Source organism: Mizuhopecten yessoensis, unplaced genomic scaffold, assembly GCF_002113885.1.
Source record: "Mizuhopecten yessoensis strain PY_sf001 unplaced genomic scaffold, ASM211388v2 scaffold10589, whole genome shotgun sequence".
Classification (NCBI taxonomy): domain Eukaryota; kingdom Metazoa; phylum Mollusca; class Bivalvia; order Pectinida; family Pectinidae; genus Mizuhopecten; species Mizuhopecten yessoensis.
The window spans coordinates 385,519-410,489 of record NW_018408622.1 but is presented as its reverse complement, the minus strand read 5'-3'; the positions used below and the strand labels follow the sequence as shown (position 1 = coordinate 410,489).

At 36.4% G+C, this 24,971-nt stretch overlaps 1 protein-coding gene across 1 annotated transcript in view; it reads left to right on the top strand.

Moving 5' to 3' along the window:
* The window catches only part of LOC110461194 (mitogen-activated protein kinase kinase kinase 20-like), an 83,842-nt gene that overhangs the window by 13,897 nt on the left and 44,974 nt on the right, over positions 1-24,971 (top strand). Inside the window, exons 13-16 of the mRNA XM_021514561.1 lie at positions 217-244; positions 1,986-2,122; positions 2,575-2,637; positions 2,993-3,091. Of these exons, the coding sequence (XP_021370236.1) occupies positions 217-244; positions 1,986-2,122; positions 2,575-2,637; positions 2,993-3,091 (327 nt within the window). The remainder of the gene's footprint in view (positions 1-216; positions 245-1,985; positions 2,123-2,574; positions 2,638-2,992; positions 3,092-24,971) is intronic.

Sequence of the window (24,971 nt, the reverse complement as noted above, 5' to 3'; positions counted from 1 at the left end):
TGTTGTTCTCGGATAATCGATTAAGGGCCTTTTAGTCATATTTTTAGCAAGTAAAACTTTTACTTGTTAATAATCAGACTAAAAGGTGTTCCCATGCCAGTACACGGGAGATTGCTTCTAGGGCCTGGTAGACTTTGTTTCCATCTATGTAAGCATACACTGCGAAAAATGATTTGCTACGCCACTGTGACTGGCTTTTGTGTTTCTTTGTTTCAGTATCAGTGGGTACGACAGCTACATAATGGTAAGTAAAAATCAACTATATCAAGGAAAATTCTAACAGAAACTTTTCAAAATGCTGAGTCTTAATTAAAATTGTCCTCTTAACAATCTTTGAAAATTGTCCCTTTATACACAACAAAAAAGATGAAACAACAGTTTACCTGTTTATTACAATTCGAGATATTTAAATGAGGCAGATATCAAGATAAAAGAAAATACAAACTTATACTTTGGCGTATCAGGGCTACTCACTCAACACAATAAGCTAACTATATACAATACTACAAAAACAACCATGTACTGACGAGGTAGCCTCCTAAGCAAAGAAAGAGGCCACAAGGAAAAACAAAAAATATATTCTCAGCAATATATTTTAAGTAGGCCACACAACTCTTGAGCGATTCAAGACAGGCCAAATGTAAATATCTAGTGAAAGTTCTTGAGCGATTCCAGACAGTATACATGTAGATATCTAGAGCAAACCCTTGAGCGATTCAAGAGCTCGTATAAGACAGAACGTTCTTGAGCGATTCAAGACAGTATACATGTAGATATCTAGAGCAAACCCTTGAGCGATTCAAGAGCAGAGAGCTTTTGCCTTGAGCGATTCAAGAGAGGCAAGCTGACCACCAGACTTAAGCGATTTAAGAGCTGGCAAGACGAAACTCCTGAGCGATTCAAGAGCCTAGTAGAATCAAGAATAGACAGAAAAATTAAAGCAAAAGCAGTAAAATAATCAACAGATAAGTAAATAATATTACAGAAAAGTATTGGGGGGAAAATTCCCCAGGAATTAAACCCAAATGGAACGAAACGAGGAATTGGAAATTACTACTATAACTATTAATCATAAGTGTTACACATGTGGATATCAGTTTCATCTTTCATATAATTGTGTTTTGTTTTAACTGTTCGTCCCCTACATTGAGGGTGTGACAGAGAAATCTCAAAACCAGAGGAGCATCCTCGATATCCAGGGGTTACGCTTACTTTCGCTCTCTATGTACACCCCTGGAATATGTCATAGCAAAATTGAAGGCACGAAGATAGCTATTTGATTGGTCTCAGATAAAAAAAACCTGACCAATCGCCTGGCTGATACCTGTCCTTTGAAGATTACAACGGAGAGACACCCGACTTCAAAGCTTGTCAAATTTCACCATTACGTGACCGCGAGATTAGTTTGATGTACATCAAAGGATCGAAGTAGTCTTCTTGTCTCATCAACAAGATGGCACACACCGAGCCTTCAATTTCGCTATGACATATTCCAGGGGTGTAGAGAGCAAAAGTGAGCGTAACCCCTGGATATCGAGGATCCCAGAGAGGAGAATTGTTAGGTTGTTTTACCTGAGGCACTTCCTAGGGTTGGACAACAAAATGACCCAGAGGGTAAGAGATATTTCTGTCACACCTTTACGATAAACTCTTTTTGAGGCCATTTGCAAATTAAGATAAAAACACACATTACTGAATGACAATTCTGATGACCAATGTTTTCAAATGTATAATTGACAGCATTTGATTAAAAGAAAAATACCATATGTTGAGGGTATGAAGGGAAATCTTAACACCTAGGGTGTGATTCTTAACCCTTTCACCACTGTAGACCATAATGGACTCATCCAGATCAATGCATGGTAGATTCTACTAAAGTTACATAGGGATGAAAGGGTTAAATGATAGGGAAAGATTCTTCATGGTGGGGAAAGATTCTCTTAACATTACTGTTTTACTAATGACCTTTTCTGGTGTTTTTCAAGGTCATACAAACGACTTGGCGATGTATGCAGACCTGTTCATCAACAATCACATCACTGGTCGACGCCTAATGATGATGACCCAGGCTGACCTCAAACACATGGGAATCACATCTGTGGGACACATCTTAGAACTGTTTGTATGTGTCACATTGAATCTTGTTTTATACTGTCTGCCTTTTTTTAAAACAGAGTTAAAAATGCAATTTTGGTCAGTTTCTGTTATTTAGGTATTTTGTCAAATCAGAAAAACGGATGTCAGGGTAGAATTTGCAGCCTCATAAAACACATACAAACTAAATTTTAGCAAAATCGAACAATATATAAATTTCGACCAGTAAACTCATGGAAGCCATCTTGCATCATGGTGGCCATCTTGGTTGACTTCTTCAGAAAATAAGGCATTGCATATTATCCCAAACGCCACCATAAAATAATAAATTATTGAACGTTGAAATCTTGACAAATATTTTATTTATGTGGGGATTTATTTGTACAAATTTACAAGTAATTACGTAGGAATTTTTTATTTGAAAATGCTGGTTTCTAATTGATGTGAACAGTTTATTTTACAAATGTTCAATATTTTCAGACTGAAATAGAATTACTGAAAGCACATAACCACAGACTTTTGAATTTCCCGCCACTGTCTACAGTAAGTATGGATTCTGTACGACTTTAGAATCACTAACTGTTATTATAAATGCTAAGTTTGTTTTGAACACAAACAATAATTGAAAAATTATTTTGCGAGATTTCAAAAAACGTCTGTTTCCTTTGTCGAGCAAAGAGTGTAAATGACTGGTGTCTTGACACTTAACCGCTGAAAACAAGTCACTAAGCCACAGTGGGCCGAATCAGTTAAGTCAGCTGTCAGAAAGCATAGAGACATTTTTGTGAAAAAGCACTTTAGAAATTTGATTTACCAGGTAAGTATGTTGATTACTCCATTTTTTTGGGCATTTTTTATTTAACCTATTAAGGTTTGTCTATATGTTTTTACCTGTCAGATTGTCCCGAGTAAAGAGGGAGCGACTTCCCCCGTCAACAGGAAGCTGACTGTCACATTTATATTCGGCCACCATCTTAGAAAAGGAGCATCTGAAAAGGTAGGAGATACTTTAAAACACATGCACAAAAATTGAATTTTTCTACACCTTTATCAGAATTGTACCTCTGGTATTACAAACCATGCTGTAACATTCAAGTGAGGTGGCACTATAAATGATACTGTTGGAAGCACAGTCCCACTACAAACAGAACACATCACATCTCAAGCACACACGCAGGCATACACACATAGGGAGATATTAGCCAGGTGGCATAGGACTAGTAGTTAGCGCCTGATAAGGCAGCTCCTGCTAATTCCTGAAATTGTATTATTAATGTATATGCTAATTGTATTAATTGTGTATCTATGTACTGTAAAGCACTTTAGAGTGGCTTATGTTAGCTAGATAGGGTGCTATATCAAATGTTGTATATTATTTCATTTATCAGTAGTACATCTGGTATTATTAGCCACACAGGATATATTTTCAATGTCTGTTTGGCATTACTAACTGCAAGAGATGTATTTCAGGTCCATCTGGTATTACTCTTCACAGAAGATGTATTATGTGTCTGTCTGGTCTTATCAGTCACAAGAGATATTTTCAACGTCCGTCTGGCATATTTTACGACAGAAAAATGCATGTCATGACTATAAAATTGGGTAGCCAATAGGGCCACCACAGGTGAACTTTACATAGACATCGACATATACAAGTTTTTTTGCGGCCACAGGCTACCGGGCCACTGTTACTTTAGAACACTGTAATTGACTGCAAGAGATGTATTTCATGTCCATCTGGTATTACTAATCACAAGAGATGGATTTTAAACTATGTCTTGTGTATGTCCTATTTCATAAATGTCTGTGGGTGTGTCCATATCTGTTTAAGTACTAGACTGGACACCAGCCGACTGACCAATTGACGTGTGACCTCACTGCACGGTCATTATTTTTCTGACGTCCTGCAGTAGATATGCGTACCGTACATCTCTGTTAATATACTACACAAGCTGTGAAGCTACGTGCTGTTTGAGTTTGGAGACAGCTGATCTACTTGATCACCAGTAACCATGTATACATGTAAAACACATCGCTTCCGTTCTGTTTATATATTCCGATGTGTGCCGTATATGAGTTGTTTTCATGTCATCACAAAGTAAGGAAAGAAACCCTTATCTCTATGGGGTGTGTAAGGTTAATTCCACAACCCAAGGCTAAATCTACATTTGCAGTAGGAAGGTTTACTGAGAGTTACCTCCCTTCGTACCTTACCCAATCAGCATTGACATTTGATAGCAGTTATGATATATTTCACATAAGCCACTCAACGTTTCATGACAGTTTTAAGTATTTCGTGTGTGTTTTTTTTCTGTTGTAAATCTTGTTATCATATTTGAGGTGAACTTCGGTTGTCATGCGTCCCAGCAGTGGCGTAATTACAGAAGTATTTCATTTCCCAAAGTTCGGTAGAACACAGGATCATATAACCAAATAAAACAGACATCCAAGAGGAGAGAAACCACAGAAAAAATATTAACTATGAAACTTAGTACAGTTAAGTCAAGATGTCATATTTTGTGTTTTTTTTTATCAAGGTTTGTCAGTCTTAAGAAAATCTAAAAACTTCAATATAACTTTTCACAACACATGTGTCTTCTGTCAAAATTTTAGCATGAAAAGAACTTTTAACATTTAAATGTTATAAAAGACTTACAATTTGCTGACACACATATTGGCACACAACAAATGTTTGAGCTTACTTTTGAGTTTGAAAAAAACAACTACTGGTATGTAGTGTTGTTGTATACATGTATATAGAATCTTACTTGAGTTTCCATTTCATATGAGATTTATGAAATGAGTCTAATAATTTTTCAATCTAGTGAGCTAAAATGAAAAATTTGGGACGAGTTTCATAAATTTCACATGAAATGGAAACTCAAGTAAGATCCTTTCTATCACATAATCAAGATTTGTGGCATTTATTTGTGTAAAACGACAATTTTCATGCAACCTTGAAATGTAAAAAGCCGCCATTTTGACTCCAGTGGGTAAGTATATAGAATTATTACAAGTGACTTAATACTGTCATATAAGTTTTTCCTGTATGCCTGTATACACGAACATGCATGGCCACTGTCGAGAACATGGGAATGATACAAATGAGTTGATTATAATAGTCATAAAGTACTGTATAGTTGTTTGTTTCTGTAGGTTTAAAATTTCACAATTTTGTTATCCCATCATCATTTCTGTAAGTTTGTTTCGGAACACCTAACAAATTGTTCCGAGTGCTAATTGAATTTAGTTTTATGTCCTCTGTTGAGTTATTGTCATCAAATTTAGAGCCTTGTGAACTTAAAGATATGTTCTGGTAACATAATTCAATATAGTCTTTTGCTGAGGTCGATACTTGGATTTATCGACCCAAGAAATCCAGGTATAGACCGAAGTTAAAGGTTACAATTGTTTTATTATTTTCAAAACAATGATGTAAGCAATCTGGGGAAAAAAACACAACAAAAAAACTGCGGAAGTGGGATGGTGCGTTTGTTTGGAGACACGTCGTAATTCTATTTTTAGAAACACCCAGTCCTTCAACAAAATTCACGCACTCCAAGTATATATCTGTTTTTATCGGACACGTGATGCACTCCCGGCCAATCACTTGTCCGGAACAATATGGAAAAATTATAATCTAAAACATTCAAACAAATTTTCAAACATCATTACCCTTTATGAACAGTCACAAACGTGCACGCTATTTCAGGACGACTTTACTGTCATGAAGATCATTATAGCAGCTCATATTTATGCTTGTTATATTATTCTGTGGATTATATTTTTGAGGTCATGTTTTTGACTGCAAAAATCACGAAAATATTTTCCCTGCGGGAATAAGCTGCTATATGACATTTGATTCAGTATTTTGTGGGTATACCATAATGCCACTGCGACTATCATTTGTGAAATCTGATTAAATGGGGGTGGTCTTGTGTAACGGAGCAGGGTTTTATCACTGGTAAGATACAGAACATGTCAAGGTGTTGATCAATTCGCTACATTGACAGAATGATACGATATTGTCCTGCTGACATAGGTTAGTATCAGAAACATCTATAATCACATGAAAGAGTTACACTAAATACAGGATGAGTTAAGACTAAAAGTTGAAAATGAATGTGATACGACCTTGACTTTACTGTTCCCATTGCAATGGCGGACCACCACACCTGGAGAACTGGAACAATTCTTCCTGTAAGACAAGTGAATTGTGGACGACTTTTACACGAACATCTGTGTTCAGGTGTGTCTCGCCTGGCTATCTTTATACTATGTGTAACACTGTACATATTACATAGTATCAAGCTAACAATGCTGATCTGGCTGTGTGATTTAGTGTTATAGTACATGCTGTAGTGTCTCGCCTGGTCATCTTTATACTATATGTAACTCTGTACCTATTACATAATATCAAGCTAACAAAGCTGATCTGGCTGTGTGATTTAGTGTAATAGTACATGCTGTAGTGCTGGCTAGAGATTATTGTACATTCTGACATGCCAGGATGTCTACCCTACATGTTCGTAGAAATCTCCTTGGCCCCGTTTCATGTTTCCGTGTCCCTATGCCGTTTATCCGTGTTGACAGATCTGGAATGAATGACGATAGTCCTGAACTACTAGTATGTTCGACTACTACTGCTGTAGCTAAATATGCAAAGAACATATATCTCTACATTATAAGTTTTATGTACCCCACCCCCCTCTAAATCTGTTGTCATATACCATTATGTAATATTTTTTTGGCTAAACTATTACAACCAACATTAAAGAAATCAAATGATAAAGTCATAATATAATAAGGTCATACAGCGCCACACAGTAGTCATTAACAGCTCATCAGTGCAATAAGTTTATAATGGGCTACACAATAGTCTTAATGGGCCATTAACACAATAAGGTCATACAGGGCCACACAGTAGTCTTAACGACCCATCAACACAATAAGGTCATACAGGACCACACAGTAGTCTTAATAACCCATCAACACAATAAGGTCATACAGGGCCACACAGTAATCTTAACCACCCATCAACACAATAAGGTCATACAGGGCCACACAATAGTCTTAATAACCCATCAACACAATAAGGTCATACAGGACCACACAGTAGTCTTAATAACCCATCAATGCAATAAGGTCATACAGGGCCTTACAGCAGTCTCAATTATCCATCAACACAATAAGGTCATACAGGGCCACACAGTAGTGTTAACGACCCATCAACACAATAAGGTCATACATACTCAATTCAAAAATTTGCAATTATAAAATACTCTGTAATTGTAGAGCTGTGAAAGAAATGGAGGTGTAACAATTTACTGATGCGTCGGTGAATCGTATCATATCTTAAGTAATTTTGCATCGTGGCATTCTCTGATAGTATTGAGAAAAAACAGTTATGTAGGGGTTACCACACTTTACAGTGGTTATTATCCAATTGCACAAAATTAATTTCGGTATGTATTTCTTCCTGTTGTAAAATTAAACAGCTATACAGTTTAGGAGATATGTCACTTAAAAAAAACCAAATTAAATCCTTAAGGAATACAAACACTAGATTTGTTTCATATCAAGGAAAACTAGGGTAACAGGTTTGTAAAGAAAGTTGCGACAAGTATCACGATACGTACAATCGTATCATGATACGTATCAGTATCACATCGTCACAACCCTTCAGCACTTGAATGAAAGTGGTGTTGTATTGCATTTGTCCTAAATGTGAGACTGACACACAAGATGACCTTTACACACAGACCTTTCCTGGCAGAGTTCCTTCCCTTGTCAGTGTGTGTTACTACCAGTTGTTTGTGTTGTGTCCATTGAGAGAACTTGGTTGATTGTACAGGCGTGTATTGTACCAGTAGTTTGACCTCGACGTTGGAACATGTAGCCCATAAATACCATAGTACATACTGACATGCTCACAATAGCTAACCGTGTTGATGGTGTCGGTATTACTTCCTTCTCTTCATTTAATTTGATGTCAATGTCCTTGGGAAAGTTTTAGAGGACCATCATGTTCTTGTCTGTAAATATATGTTACTGAGTATGACAACAGGCCCAGACTTGCTCTGGTATCTTTTACCCAAACCAGTGTTGTTGTTCTTCTTCTTTCAAACTGCATGTCCCAAGCAGATGTTAAAATCTTTAGTATCATAGTCTCATTACCTTGTCCATTGTCTAGCATGTAGTTTTTTCCATTGACTATAATTTAGTAAATTCTGAGAAATTTCACTTTACTGCAAGATTCCTAATTTTGTCATCCTTATTTTAATGCAGACATCTTTTCCTTGATTCAAGTGACTTTGAATGAGCAGACTTCAGTGTTAGTATCTTTGGCCTTGTTTATCAATTGGAGGAGTGTCATGAAATGACCTGACTTTTTATGCATTAGTTCTTTGCTAAGTCTTGCTTTGGTGCAGTGCCCTTGCCTAGCCTGACTAAAAAGAAAATTAACTTTATTTATTTTACAACAATTATTAAACAAGTTATTTCAACTTATATTCATCACTCTTGTTGGCCCGGACGTTAGCGCGCAGGGGATCTTAAGGTGGAAGGAAACCAGAGTACCCGGAGAAAACCTACGTGGTTGGGTAGGTGACTCCATACCTTTTCACGTCCGGTTGGGAATCAAACCCCGGCCGCCTTGGTGAAAGTCAAGTGCGCTATCCACTGCACCACCCGACTAGCCTGACTAGATGTAGTGTCCTTGCTTGGCTGACTTTATCAGTACCATTGTTTGGCTTGACTTTGGATTGCAGTGCCGTTTTACGATAATGTGGTACAGTGTTATTCCTTGGCTGACATTCGAGCAATGTCCTTGTATTACCTTTATCTTTGACCTCAAGTGTCCTTGTTTGGCCTAATTATGCAATTTGATGGTGGGCTATTCAAATCACCCTGCGTCTTTGGTCCGTCCGTCCGTCCGTCCGTCATCCATCCTTAAACAATTCTTGTTATCGGTATTTCTCAAGAAGAACCAAGGAATCTTTCTCAAATTTTATATGTAGGTTCCCCTTGGTCCTTAGCTGTGCAGGGCAACTTTTGAGACTGATCGGATAAACAAAATGGCCGACAGGCAGCCATCTTGGATTTTGATTGTGAAAGTTTGTTATCGCTATTCTCTGGAAGTACCAAAGGGATTTTTCTCAAATTTATATGAAGGTTTCCCTTGGTCCCTAGCTGTGCAGCAGTGCCGGAAATGGACGGTTGCCTGCTCGCCAATGGCGGTTAAAGTCTTGCTCGAGCGACCAAAAGTTGTCAAAAGTGAGGTAGTCACTAGCCAAACAAAAATAGTTTGGGCGACTGTCAAAAAATTACTGAATAAAAGAAATTATAGTCCCTTCCACATTAACTGGGGGGCAGTACATTTTTCAGTTGTCATTACTTCGATTTGTATCGAACTGTCCGTGATTTAGAAAATGTGATGATTTTTTTCACATTTTCTATATAAATACTGCCAGGGTGTCTTCTTTGAGGTGCGAGTTTTGTGTATTTCTTTTTGGGAAGACCTGAATGGAGTGGATCATGTCAGGTTTTAACTAGGCCAGTGTAGGTTCCCCTTGATCCCTCGTTGTGCACGTTATATTTTGAGACTGATCATAAAAACAAAATGGCTAAAGGAAGAACTAAACAGATCTTTCTCATATTGCAATGATCGATTCTATTTCTTTCACATTAAGTACTGTACTAGTAAATATGTGAAATGACAAACTCACTTTGAAGGTTTGCTTTCATACACATCAGTATTAAGTTTAGATCAAAAGTTACCTCAAGGTGCATTTACTGTTAACATGACTCGATCAAACAGATTAGAGGAAGGAAGAGAAAAGATGGAACTGACAAAGAACTAATGAAGATGGTACAATGGTGGGCGTCAAGATCCCTCTGGGATCTCTTGTCTTGTTTGGTTCCACCCATTGAACATCTGCATCACCAGTACATCAGTACTGTAAAATGCTGCCAAAACTCATTTACCCCTAAAGGCACATTTGAACTCTTCCAATTCAAAGGTTGGAATAGTCCATTATGAAATTTCAGGGTTGAATGAGGTAATGGTGTAAGACTTATTTTTTAAAACATTTATGGTAAAAGATAGGTAGCTGTTCAAAGCATATCCTGCTCCTTCTTTTGTGTGCAGTATGTACATGCATGCGTATCTGTCCAATCTACATGTCAGTGCTGCAGGCCTCCATGAGGGAGAATCTGTCCGATCTACATGTCAGTGCTGCCAGCCTTCATGAGGGAGAATCTGTCCGATCTACATGTCAGTGCTGCCGGCCTCCATGAGGGAGAATCTGTCCGATCTACATGTCAGTGCTGCCGGCCTCCATGAGGGAGAATCTGTCCGATCTACATGTCAGTGCTGCCGGCCTTCATGAGGGAGGATCTGTCCAATCTACATGTCAGTGCTGCCGGCCTCCATGAGGGAGAATCTGTCCAATCTACATGTCAGTGCTGCCGGCCTTCATGAGGGAGGATCTGTCCGATCTACATGTCGGCCTTCATGAGGGAGTATCTTTCTGATCTACATGTCGACTTACTGCTGGCCTCCGACAGGAAAGATGTGTCAGTCCTTGTTAACGCTGACCACACCGATACCATCACTATATTACTATTGGTCTCAGCCTTGCAATCTTTGTCTTCAAGGATCCTTTTACCACTGCCACAAAAAGAAACTTTGCATTTAATTTCAAAAGTTATTTTTCTAGAATGACTATAACTTTGATAAATCATTTTTGAAAAGAAAACTATTCTTCGTGGGATTTTTATGTAAACATAATGGAGATGAAATATACAATAAACAATCAAGAATAATGTTCTTGGTGTAATAAGAACAGTTTGCCTACACCAGGAATTGAACCCTGGACTTGTTATTGTTATACTGTCACTCTAACTGACTGGGCTACCTGGTCAACGAAGTGTCAAGGACAAACTGTGCTATCGTTATATCCAAAGTGAAATTAAGGGGAGCCACTATATATTTGAAAAACCACTGTGCATAGGGACAGGGATCCTCAAAGTACCGAAACACTTGTGTATGTGCTATGTGCAAATATCATATAGGTATTTTTGCAACAGATGTTATATTTCTATAAATAATATAATCTGTATATATTTCCCACATCATTTATAACATCTTTTGTCCAATATAATATTTGAATAGTGTCATCTTATCATTATATACTTTTACTATTATATAGTATATACACATCATATTAGTGTGTCCAGCACCTATGTGTCATATCAATATGAATTGATGTTTCACCATTGCAAAACTGATTGCAAGCTTTGGTCACTTGGCACAGTGACAGAACATCACATGTAAATGTGCTTGAAAAAAATAAAATTGATTTGACTATTTTTCAAGGAGTTATGGCCCTTGAATCTTTCATCATGTCTCCCCTTCGAATGAAGGGAGACATATTGTATTAGTACTGGTTCTTCTTCTGGTTCTTATTCTTCTTCTTCTGGTTCTTCTTATTGCAGCTTGTCCGGGCCCGACCTCTTAAACCGTTAAAGATATCTTGATGAAACTTTGGGTATGCATGCATCACCCACAGAAGGTGTACAGTGCACTGGAATTAGGTCACTGTGACCTTCACCTCAAGGTCAAAGGTCAAATATGTGCAACATTTTCAGTAAATTCTTGTCCGGCCTGTAAATTTAAAACCTTTTAAGATGTTTTGATCAAACTTGAAGTATACCTGCATCACCCACAGAATTTTTGCAGTGCTCTGGAATTAGGTCTCGTGCTTTGCTATTTACAGAGTTATGGCCCTTTGTTTAATTTTAATACCAAAGTTTGTTTGGAGCATAAGTTACATGACATTTCACCTACGTTGACCAAACTTACCATATTTATGTATCTTGGGAAGGCGGAATTTCTCGCATTTAAATCAGGTTTTATGTCCCACTATACACAGAGTTATGGCCCTTTGTTTATTTTTAACACCGAAGTTGTTCACAAAAACAAAATTCTAGTTTCTTCTCCAGAAACTTTCAAATCATACCTATTCCTTCACTGTAAGTAGCAAGTTTTTGATCACTTGACACAGTAAAGCTACATCATATGTAGATGCTTGAACAAAGAAATTTGCGAATCGACTATTTTTCAGGAAGTTATGGCCCTTGAATCTTTAATTTCTGCTCCAGAAACCTTGATAGCACAATTTCTCGTTAACTATTTGTTGTACTTTTGTACTTTTGCACAGGGAAAGAACATCACATGTAGATGTGCATGAAGGAACGGATTCGTGATTGGGGTATCCCCCTGCAAACTATGTTATAATACTTAGATAAGATGAAGATGAGGATCTGTCATTGTGAGCTTGCTCAAAGTTTCTCTAATCACATTTGTTCATGGTCTTAACAACTTCATCATACAAAGTGGGACATTTGTTCATGACTTAAACAACTCACTATACAAGATGGGACATTGTCCGAACAATTTCCCCATACAAGGGATATGGCTTTTAGTCAGTATTTTCTTGACTTTATAACAGATTTGTTTTACAAAATGATTTGGAATTCTTGAACTTAAGTAAAAATAAAGTGTACATTTGTTGAAAAAGTTCAAAGAAATCAGGGATTGCTAAAGACTGATGTTTTATCTACTCAGCTGTAAGATCACTGCAATGAACCCAACCAATCCAATGCATTGACACAAGTTTTTTCCAGAAATTGTATTTTTAAGTATTTCCCTTGTTGAGTGTGTATGACAAGTTTTAGGTGTAAATCTGATAGTTCTACTGATTCATATTAGTTGCTTTTGCCTGCGTCTTGGAACTTATCAAAACTTAGTGATATGACCCTGAGGTCAAAGGTGAAAGATCAGCATCGTGGGTGAAATGCTAGTTTCCATATGCTCATGTCTTTGAATATTTAACTTGTTGTTGGTAACAGGTGGTTTGAGTCATCACATCAAAATCATTCATATGTTTGTAAGCTATGATAATGTAAACACACATACGCAAGTTTTTTGGGGTGATTCACTATTTACATATTTCCAAGAAAATGTTTAGGAGTTAACTCCCCTTGTTGCAATCACAGTTGACTACTTCTGGCCCTACTTTGGAAGCTTTCTTTTAACTTTAAAAAATGTATTAAATTATGTTTTTCTTAAGAAAAGGGTCATTAGAGTAAATCATTAGGTAAAATCTTATCTTAAGGAAATTTTCATTTTAAACTTCAGTTTTGCTTTCCTATTGAAAATCTTCTGTTACTGAAAGTTTATGAATTTTGGGCTTGTTATTTTCTATAATGTAGTATGGCACAGGAATATAGTTTTCCAATAATTATATGAAGATCCTTTTTTGTCTATTTCTATTTTTTTCTTTTAAATCTGCAAGGTATTCTCTTCTTTTCAGGAAAGATTTATCAAAGCTTTATTTGTGTCGGAAAAATAAGAGACGAGTGCATATATAGTTTGAGTATTTGTCAGTGGTACGAGGTCCCTTAAGTAAAATTGTTTCGTGTAACTCTTACAGTCTTGTTACGGTGTGGGAAGTCTGTTTTCCGCAACAAAAGACAAATCTTATTTAATTTTTGATCACAGGACCATGTGGGAGGTTATTCCTGCTTGTGTTTCATACCATTACTTGGTAAGCTTAAATGTGATTCGACCAATTTTATCATCAAGGTCATTAAATAAACGTTATACAAAAAATTGATAAAATGTCTATTTGGTAAATGTTTGCAAAACTTGAGTTTTAATAATGATTTCTTTGTTTCTTGCATCAAAATTATGCCTAAAATATGGTGCCTGTTTCCTTCACAGATATCTGAACTGTCTAGTAAATCATAATTGCTTTGTGGCCTAACAGTATGTGGTAAATTTTATTATGAGTTCCGTGTGTGCGGATATATCCCATAAATGTGGTTTCCATGACAGCGAGGAGCTCTGTCACGAACATGCTGTTACCCAGATTACTTGTTGAGTTAAAAAAAAAACCCAGCTGGCACATAAAAAAATCTTAATCAATTTTCATACGGACAAGAAATATTTCATAATTTTAAAACTAAGTGGGTGTTGTACAGCATGATATTAATTTAATAATACTGTATCAACTTTAAATAAATCGTAATTGAAATGTTTCGCATTATATTAAGTGTTGCTAAGATAGTATAGAGGAATATACAAATTGAAATTGATCATTTACATAAAGTTATAGAAAACAAAGACTAACACACTGAATTTAGATTATAAATAATTTGCATTTAAACAGTTAGTTCATGCTAGCTATTAAAGATTCAAGTAATTTGCTATAATTGTGAAACTAGATCTTTCTCTTTATTCTTCATCTCCAGTGATTACAAGATGCTATAGCAATTTTTAAGTGGAAATACAAGGAAATTATAAACAGAACATTCATAGAATTTTACCTAAATTATATATGAATTACTGCTAAAACCATTTTCTTCATGGAAACGTTATAGTTTAGTTTATTCAGAAAATCATTCATCCATTAAAATTATAAAAAATAAGACCAAAATGGAAAAACTAAGATCTTTAGCAACAGTCAATTTTCGCCTAAGCTTTTGGGCTTAGCCCTTCATCAGGAGTTGAATGTTGTGGACCATTCAATCCCTGAAGGGTTAAGTCCGAAAGCAGAGTCGTAGAGTGACTGTCGCTATTTATTTTGTTATATTGTTCCTTGTTGGAACTTTGCGATAGCCATTATATAAGATCTTTAGTATTAGAAGTGTCGGGGACAGCAGTGTAGGTTTCTGAAAAGGAAACTGGAAGTATTACCATTCATTGACATGACCAATTAAGTCAGCAATCAACACTGCGGCCCCCCCACTGACAGCGGTAATAAACTCCAGCAGACAAATCAGCGACAGCAACAGCATTTGAAATATGTATTGTTTCTTACGACATTTCAGGGGAGGGCGTAGACCTCAGGCTAGCGTTCACCTTCCAATTTTTTCTTCGTAATTGTTGCGTATACTTGTAGAGAATGTCATCACGTCAAGAGAAGTAATTGCTGTGTATGCTGGCGGAGAATGTCGTCACATCATGAGCTTTCTCAGCGAGCAGACGTCACAGATTATACATGTTAGACTGTGATAGTATCTGAACTGGAATTTGGGTACAGCTATGTGAGACAAATGTAGGGTGACATTTCACGAGGGGAGTCAGTTTTCTTCTGTGTAACGCCGTTGTTTATACATGTTTTTCATTATTTTGGTATCCTCTCCTAGTTCTAAAATCATAAAAAGCCCGTTATCTTAAAATGACTGTAGGACATGTACAACTTACAGTGTAATCTGATATGCTGTAGTCAACATCGTACACATACCAACTAGAGATAGCTCGTCTTGTGGGCTTAGGTTAAGGGAACAGGAGAGCGTCTCAGAGAATATGTTATAGTATCTATCAAATTTTTATATTCCAAGTTTAATTTTCATTTAACTCATTCATCCATGAAGACACATTTGAACTCTTCCAATTTTAATGTTGGAATAGTTCATTATGAAAAATCAGGGGTGAATGAGTTAAAAAAACAACACATTATGGAACATCTTGACCAATTGATAATAAGTAATAAAAGGTTTAACATTCAAAGTCTAACAGGGTTCCAAAATACTGAAGACAACATTCAAATACAAATCCCTCAATCTCAAAACTGCAAATTCATCACTGCAGACACTCAAAGTTTCCTTTAAAATGTGAAAAGACAATATAATGAAGTGTGTATTTGAAGATTTGGTTGATACGCCACTGGCTTGGTGCACACAGATACCACATGTTGTATAGGAGAATTTAAGTGTAACAGGAGGGGGAAAATGCTCTGCCAGACCAGGCTTTGAACAGGGGACCTCCAAATTCTAGACAGACACTTTGACCTATCAATTAGCTTTCTGGTGGCCAGCTATCAACACAGTCCAGTTTCGCTACATAAGTGATATTTACTAGTCGAATGTGCTCATGTGACAACCTGTATTAAGAGGCAACCTGATTTAACAGACAACTTTTGATGTTCCCAATCATAGTGATTTTAATGTGAACTGACCTGTATTAGAGACCACCTGTATTAGGAGGCCTTTTTTATGTTCCCCATCATAGTGATTTTAATGTGAACTGACCTGTATTAAGAGACCACCTGTGTTAGGAGGCCTTTTTTGATGTTCCCCATCATAGTGATTTTAATGTGAACTGAACCTGTATTAAGAGACCACCTGTATTAGGAGGCCTTTTTTGATGTTCCCCATCATAGTGATTTTATTGTGAACTGAACCTGTATTAAGAGACCAGTATTTGAACCCCTCGGGAAAGGTCTTTTAACACAGGTTTAAATGTACATGTCCATGATAGATGTCTTGTTCAAACTATTTCTTTTCCAATTACAGCTAGAAAAGCCATGCTTGTTTATAACAGGTATTGTCCGAGATGAAAATTACAAATGTGTATATATTCAGGGCTGACGGTACAATTCAATTTCACTGCGATGTTGTAGTCTGTCTGAGTCCGACAGAATGACGGAATTGCGGTTTAATTTCTTCCTTCACCTTGTCTGGTGGATATAATTAGTGACAGGTTAATTTCGTTTTTACGGTGACAAAACCCATATACATGTATGTACATGTAACAATTGACAGGTCGGTGATAGGTGGGATTAACTCGTACCCTTTGGTGTTTGACAGACAAAATCTTCAGATGCAAAACAAATCAGACAGGTTAGCAACACCCTATGGTAGTTGTCTATAAATTTTGATCTTTAAATTTTAATATATCAAACTTTCTGTAGGTACATGTACACTTAGGAGCTTCGTTTATAATGTATAATAAAAATCTTCATAATTTATTTCTGGATATTTTTGTCTTTATGTGTATCATCACACATTTTTAGCCATTTGTTTTTCATTTTGAAATCCTTTTGATAGTAAGGTTCCCAATTATGAAGATTTTAATACATAATTGTGCTGTGGTGTCCACCAGAGTGTTACTACCAAAGTACAACAAAACCGCAATACCACGCTCCTTGTTTTGCTCACCGCCATTGTATTTCCAATCACGCACGGAAAAGATCCCTCTGAGTTTTTCGAAAAAGAGTAGGTGAGTAGCGCTGACACAGAGGATAGGGTTATATTTGTTTTTGGCCAATAGAACTAGTATATCTTTATTAGACATTTAGAAGGACTTCAAATAGAATAGGCAGGGGCTGCTGTAGCTGGCGGCGGCTCAGTACCTCACTTCCGGTCCAGCCTCTGTGATGCTATACAACGAGTGTTAGGTTAAGGCATTATTAGGCATAGAAGCCGTCCTACAAAATCTAGACTCATACAGTAAATACATATAGGATAGACGGTAATCCTTCTCTAACCTGTCCTCCTCCTCTTCTATCCCTTCACTCCATACTTTATCCCTTCTACTCATTTTCCTTGCTTTTCTTCGTCTGCTGGATAACCGAACTACTCGGTAGTGAAGCGGACGTAAAACCTATCAATCTTATCAATTTGTCAATCAACGTTTTCTGAACAATTTTTGTGTGTGTCACACTCGTATCAGTCTCGTATCACCAAACTCTTCATAATGTCACGATTGTAACAAGGTTTTATTGTAGTGACAAGGTCGGTAATCATTACTGACTGACGAAATTCTAGAACATTTAGCGTAACTTTTTATGGGGAGAAACATTCACCTGGACATTTATCATTTGGTAACAAGAAAACACATGTACTTGTCACCTCTACGTGACCAATCACCGAGGTCCTATATAGGTTAGACTTGTCCTATACCTTCCCAAATTATCTAAGGAGGGGTTAAATAAAGGTCATAGCAAATATTGTGTATCACTGCAATGATACTCCGGACTAACTTTTCAGTTGTCTAAATTTGTATTGAATCTTAATACATTAAGGTTTGTGTATTAGGACTTACTATTATACCTCTTCTGCATTTAAAGCTTATCTGATTGGATTCAGGGAGGGCGAAAAAGGGAAACGTTAAACTGCATCGAAAATATACCAGTATACAGTAAAACATTGTGTTTCCATCGCACACTCCAGATGATCTTCAGGGCAAATGTCCATTATTCAAGCTTCTCGAAAAAATTGAGCAAGAGGCTCCTCACCTTGGAGTTCTTCAGGTGACTGCAGCAGATGACAACATTGGCTTGACAGTCTGGTCATTGTAACAGTTGTTCTTGTTTCAATCTGGCAAACAAAGAATCTAATTTGCAGGACCCTATATATACCAAGGGTAACAAATGACATGTGATTAGAGTATGTTGCATCACACAGTTCTGTTGCATGAACTTTTATAGATTTACACTGTGTGAGTTACCTCCCTTTCATTCCAATTTTTGGATATAAATCTAGCACAACCGCATAGACCACTGGTATTTCTATTGACCAGGTAATTGGGACACAATTGTCGATTTTTTGTTGTCGTTTATTTCATTTTTATTATTTTCACACAAAATTATGAAGATATGGTTTTATTTTTAGAAATGAATTGTCAAAGCTATTGTCTTACCGGAGAAAATTTCCCATTGCATATAGATACTGTTTTTGGCAGTGGTACAGGGATCCTTAACTCATTCACCCCTGAAGACACATTTGAACTCTTCCAATTCAAAGGTTGGAATAGTTCATTATGAAATTTCAGGGGTGGATGAGTTAAAACGATAATACAAATGCACTTGTCTACAAAAATCATGATTACCTTGAACCAAATGTGTTAGCCACTGATGTATCAGTATCATTATTCATTTGGTGATAGTCATTTCCAGACAATTTAGCCATGGATTGGCTACCTAGCAGTCATGATTACACAATATAATAATGACCAGAAGATAACCTTCAAATTGTTCTGTCTGGCTTCTGGTTACCTCCCTTGAACGTCGGTGTGAGACAGTCATTGGGGAATGCACTAAACTATCGCGATGAATTGTTTTGAACTTTCCCCGGTCGGAACATTGCCAGCCTCATCAATACAAAGAGGTCTGCTGTCTGAGTTTACATGATCATATTGAAATTGAATTGTCTGTGTGCCGGACATCGCATTCCACTTCCGCGACCGGTGCTAACTATGTCTGAATGGTCAGTCAATACTGCGATACAAAACCAAATTACAACACAATGGGAGAAATTATCTTGCACAGCCAACCAAATTACCAACCAATTGGACAACTATAAATCGTGGGGTGATAAAGTAAGGCCCATATTGGCAGCGTCTGCTGAGCCGTTATTATTATAACTACATACTTTACATTAAACGACGCAAGTCTCTGGAAACCAAAGACAAAAGGATCCGTAGAAATTATCTGGGATGTGTTTGATTGAAAAGGGAAACAAATGGCAAAATGCATCTTAGTTTGATTTTTTTTCTTTTTTTTCTGGCAATCATAACATGGAAATCAAAAGTGAAGTACATGCAGATTTTCTTTTGATTATGACATGGGGTGTACATGTAGATAAGGCGGACTTCGTCAGATCTGCTGTTCTATATAAAACCTTTGTAGTCTAGTTTCCTATTGAATTATGCATGCCATTTAACTCAATTTTGCGGTGATCGTTATGAAATCTCGTTTTACAGGATTACATGTATGTTGGAACTTAACAAAGCAAGTCTTATCTCATAGACGTTCCTTTGATAATGGCTTTTGATCTCGGTCTGTCGAAATTGTTTCTGTAATAAATTTATCTTTTGTTATCCAAGGATAATACAATTATCTTAATATAATTCTGAGCAATTGGCAGGTTTTCTGATTCAATTTCCTTGGATGCATAATCAGTTCCTTTGTCATCTTTAACTCATTCACCCCTGAAATTTTATAATGAACTATTCCAACTTTTGAATTGAATGAGTTCAAATGTGTCTTCAGTGGTGAATGAGTTAAAATCAATGTGGTCTTTAAGGATCCTTGTTCCACTGTACTGTCTTTTCTCCCATATACAGTTATCTCCCCCTAACTTCCATTTAGATATAACTCTAGAACAGTTGGGCCATGATACTTCAGTTGACCAGGTACATTTAGCTCAATCGGTTAGAGAGATGGTATAACAATCTGAAGTCTAGGGTTCAAATCCTGGTCTAGCCCAACTGAAGTTTAACTATCAGAACACTGTTTTTGATTAAATTGTGGGTTTTTTTCATCTTTATTATTTAGCCCATCCTTATATATTTGAATTCAGTAGAAATGCAAACAAATGCTATTTAATTGTCCTGTAAGTAAGCCCACCCTGTGCTTCGAGTCAGAGATTTATGTGTTAGCCCCGGGCTTATTAGAGGATAAATATGGTAACAGTTGAATTATTGAGATATAGGCTATATTGCTTCATTGATATAACATCATAATAACTGGAAAAACCAGAATAGCAAAATATAATTCACTTGGGTATTATCAATAGTTCGTTTTTAGATTGTACAAATTTGATTTTGGCTATCAGCATTTACTTCTGTTATTTCATAAGCTCAGATATCCTACAAGAATACAAGCTACAGAAAAACAGGGTTTGAATTATTTTCTTTTTTAACTATTTTTATGTAACAAGATATTTCTATAGATTAATGTAATGGCAAGGGATTGTTTTACATTTTTGAAGTTAAGATGAAATTAATCTGGCATGATAACAACTATGGTAATGACATAACCCTGACATCAGAATGCTGCCATCCCTAATCACCACAATGGACTGGGCTGAGTAGACCAGACTCATCTCTACCCTAACAATGAACTAGACTGACTAGAGGAAGGCCCAGACTATGACTACAGCCCATGGATGTACCGTATTTGCTGTAATTATCTCCCCCTCCCCTTATAAAATCCCCCAGCCCCATCCCTTTCTCTGCCTTGTAGAAAATAAATAACAATTTGGAAAATATCACTGGGAAGGTGTCCAATAGTTATATTCAAATCATAGTAGCATTACTGCCGCAACATATGTTTATTATCTTAATAAACACCCCCCCCCNTCCTTCAATTTTTCAAATCCCCTGGGCACTAATTACCATGGATACGGTAAAACTGCTATAAAACATGGTTTCTACTGGCTGTCTCCCATACAGCTCCCTGGGGCTACATTATAGACCCATTTTATACAACATTGGTAATAGATGCTTTAGTCGAAAATTAGATCGTCTTTACGATGAGGCCCTAATTAGATGGTCATACCATATATGGATCAAAGGTTACAGTATTAAGGGCCCCATAGTGAAGGCGAATAAAATTGTCAACAATTAATAAGATCTGAAAGATTAGATTTGGCATCTGAAGTGTTGCCTTGCTGCCAGTGGGAATTGTTTTGTTTTTTCGAATCCTGGGTAGTGATTGCGGAGGAACATTTAGATTTACGGAGCATACACTTTACAGTATTACACTATATTACACATTCTTCTCTATGATTTCAAAGTTTAAGGAAAATATTGTATTAAATCTAATTTAATAATCCTGGAGTTTGATTACCATAATTTAAGCAACTTTAGGGGCCCCGGTGGCCAATTGGTTAAGGTGTCTGACATTCTGCTACCACTCTAAGCCCCCCAACCAATGGGTCACGGGTTCGAGACCTACATGGGTAAGTCGCCAGGTATTGGCCGTAGGTCGGTGGTTTATCTGCAGGGAACTCCAGCTTTCCTCCACCACCAAAACCTGGCATGCCTTAAATGATCATCAGTGTTAATAGGACGTAAAACACAAACATTTAGCAACCTTAGGCAATTTTGTTTTTTCTTTAAGTCTGGGCGTAATGACATACACCTTTAAAAGTTCTTTCTTCATATTCAATACAATTTGTAGTCTGAAAATCAGATATCAAAAGAATCAAAAATTTTGATAACTTGATATCTCAACTTCCTATTTTGTGGAGAATATATAGGGTAAAAATGGACGACAAGTACCGAAAAAATTTGAAGAAACCTACCTTGATGCTGTTGTGATTTGTGCTTCTACTAGTTTGTTTTATGTTTCATTCATTTATCCAATCAAATTTAGAACATAAGGCTTACACACAAAGACAAAGATCTTTTCATTTATTTATCAAGTTTTGATGATAAGTACAGGAACATTTTATTCCCATTTAAAAAAAAAAAATCGCACAAAATTTCTTAATACAGTTTAGCTGGAAATCAATCAAAACTGATAAATTATAAGAAGGAAAAGAAGTCAAAATTTTTTGTATTAAAAATTATTTGTACACCGTGTAGTCTTAATTACTTCAACTATGAATAGGTGCCTGTGTAGTGCTTCCATGGAATCACAATTTTTTGTTACATTTTTTACAAACCTTTAGCCTCTCTTGACTTAATTAATGACACATTTGCAGCGTGTTTTTGTGAGAGGAAGTTAATCATGTGTAAGTTTACGAAACAAGAATTGGCAGAGTGTTGAGAAGGGGAAGTACTTTATAAACATACCCCCTTTTCATCGTCCCTGTTAAAGTATATATATATATATATATACTGGCTCTTGATTAAGCTGGCTTATAATTAAATTACTGAATGTAATTTCTTTTGAGGACGTTTCATTTAAATCAGCTTATTATAACAGCTATAGTAAGACCATATGTACACATGACTCAAAAGTAATCAACAACACCACAGTTGTAAGATTCAACGTTCAGTCTCCCTATGAAGCTTGAATCTGCCGCTACATATTTCAACAGCAGGCAAACGCGTATAAGATGCAGAACTAGAATGAGATGGTGGTGTTCTCAGTCATTTTAATGGCTTGTCAAAAATAACTTGTGGGTAGTTAAAACCAATTTGATGCTGCACTCACATAAAAAGAGGTCTGGCCCTGTAGCTTTACAAGTCACAGTTGCTGTGTACAACTCTTTATGTAGCAATCCTACAGCAGACCTGTGGCTCCTGCTTTGAGGCCTCGCATTAGAAATGTACAGACAACATATTATGTCTTTTCATTACTATATACACAGCAAAAGTGCTTGGATATGATTTATAAATGAATTGTGGTTATCTGAAGAATTATCTAAGTACATGTACTTGTAGATATATTTTCTGTGAAAACAATTTCTTCACCTCAAATTTTTTTTTCACCTCTTTAAAATTTCTTTTCTTTCTTTTCTTTCACTATAGTACAAATTCCAGTTTAATTGATCCATAAACAAAAAAATGTTAATTTGCAAATGTCAGAAATCAACTTGTAAAACAGTAGATATTATGCTTGGTTTTATCTAATATTTGCTATATCTAGATGTACATGATGCTCAAAGTCTTCGACAGTGGCCATAAAATCTCTATGAATAACGAAGTTGGATTTTTTAGACTTAAATCATAAGATATAGATAAATGTATTGAAGATCTTGTCTAAATCTTGTCTTCTTAAATCAGGAATGGCAGGATTTGTACAAATGAAGTTTAGGGAATGTTTTACCTTTTTGCCATACATGTGTTATTTCCCTTAGACCCAGACTGAGGGCTCGCACCGGGAGGGCAGGTCTGGGATCTGTCACACGGCAGGGTGGCTTAGATTGGCAAGTCGAAATTAGGAGCAACGTAAAAAAAACATGATTACTGTACATCTAACGTCTTAGATATCTCTCCTCACCAATGTTCACAAAGACCTTTTTGTTGCTTGCGAGTTTACAGTTTTGCCATTTAGTAAAGTATAATGATTAATTTTGAAATGAAAAAAAACAAACTTGATGTATTGAAAATTCTAAATATATATATGACAAACATATTAAACATTTCTGTAAGCTTTACAGTGGTTTTTACAAGCTGTGATTTGGAATCGCCATGATTAATTCAAATCGGATGGGATACATCCGCGAAAAGCAATGAGATTTATGTATTAGAGTAAAACGGTAAAAAGCTCCAGGCTATATGTTCTGACAAGCTTATAGTTGAGATAATGATGTGCAGGATGATTTTTGACATATTTGTTTTTATGAATAGTACACAGGTAGCTTATGAGTATTGGCAAGAACCTGCTGTTTGGGTGTACATCTGATTCAGTTAACCTGAATGTCTGCTCCAGGGCCAAACTCTCAAGACTTTGTAATTAATTTCTTGTTCTGCACTTATTTTGAATTCATTTCTGAAAGTGGTGTAAACCATGGAAGGATTTGTTGAATTAAACAGGAACAGTTAAACTGGTTTATGATATCCTCATTGGAGAAGTATGATTTCTGTTGAATTTGTAATGCTATTATAGGCTTTTAGTACGAAATACAGTGAACATTCAACTGATTGACTGTTAAGTTTAAGACCATCCCATATAATACCTGATGCTTTCGGTGTCATTTTACCCCGACTTTACCAACATATGACTTATAAAGGGACCCCAATAAGAAGATACACCCTTTCACCCCTATGCAACTTTAATAAACTCTACCATGGATTGATCTGGATGAGTCCATTAAGGTAAAATTATTAAATTTGTCATGAATAATTACCTGTTAACACCAATGGGTTTTTAAGCATCAACAATCATTACAAAGCAACATCTAATAAACACTGCAGATAGCTAGGCTGCCAGTGTTTTGAGTCATTTGTACATTTTTGTATTTTGTTTTCGGTTTCCTTCATTAGCTGTATAAGCTGGATAGATTGGAGAGTGATGTAGTGAAATTTCAATTGACATGATTGTTTTGATGGAGGCTGTCTGTCTGCTTCTTGATAAAACTAAATACATGTTAGTTAATGGCTATTAACTCTGTTTGAATTTGAAAAAGCACTTAAGGATCCCTGTCCCACTGCACTGGAGGTTTTCCCTATGTACAGTAATCTCCCCTTGAAGATCCCTGTCCCACTGCACTGAAGTTTTCCCTATGTACAGTAATCTCCCCTTAAGGATCCCTGTCCCACTGCACTGGAGTTTTCCCTATGTACAGTAATCTCCCCTTGAGGATCCCTGTCCCACTGCACTGAAGTTTTCCCTATGTACAGTAATCTC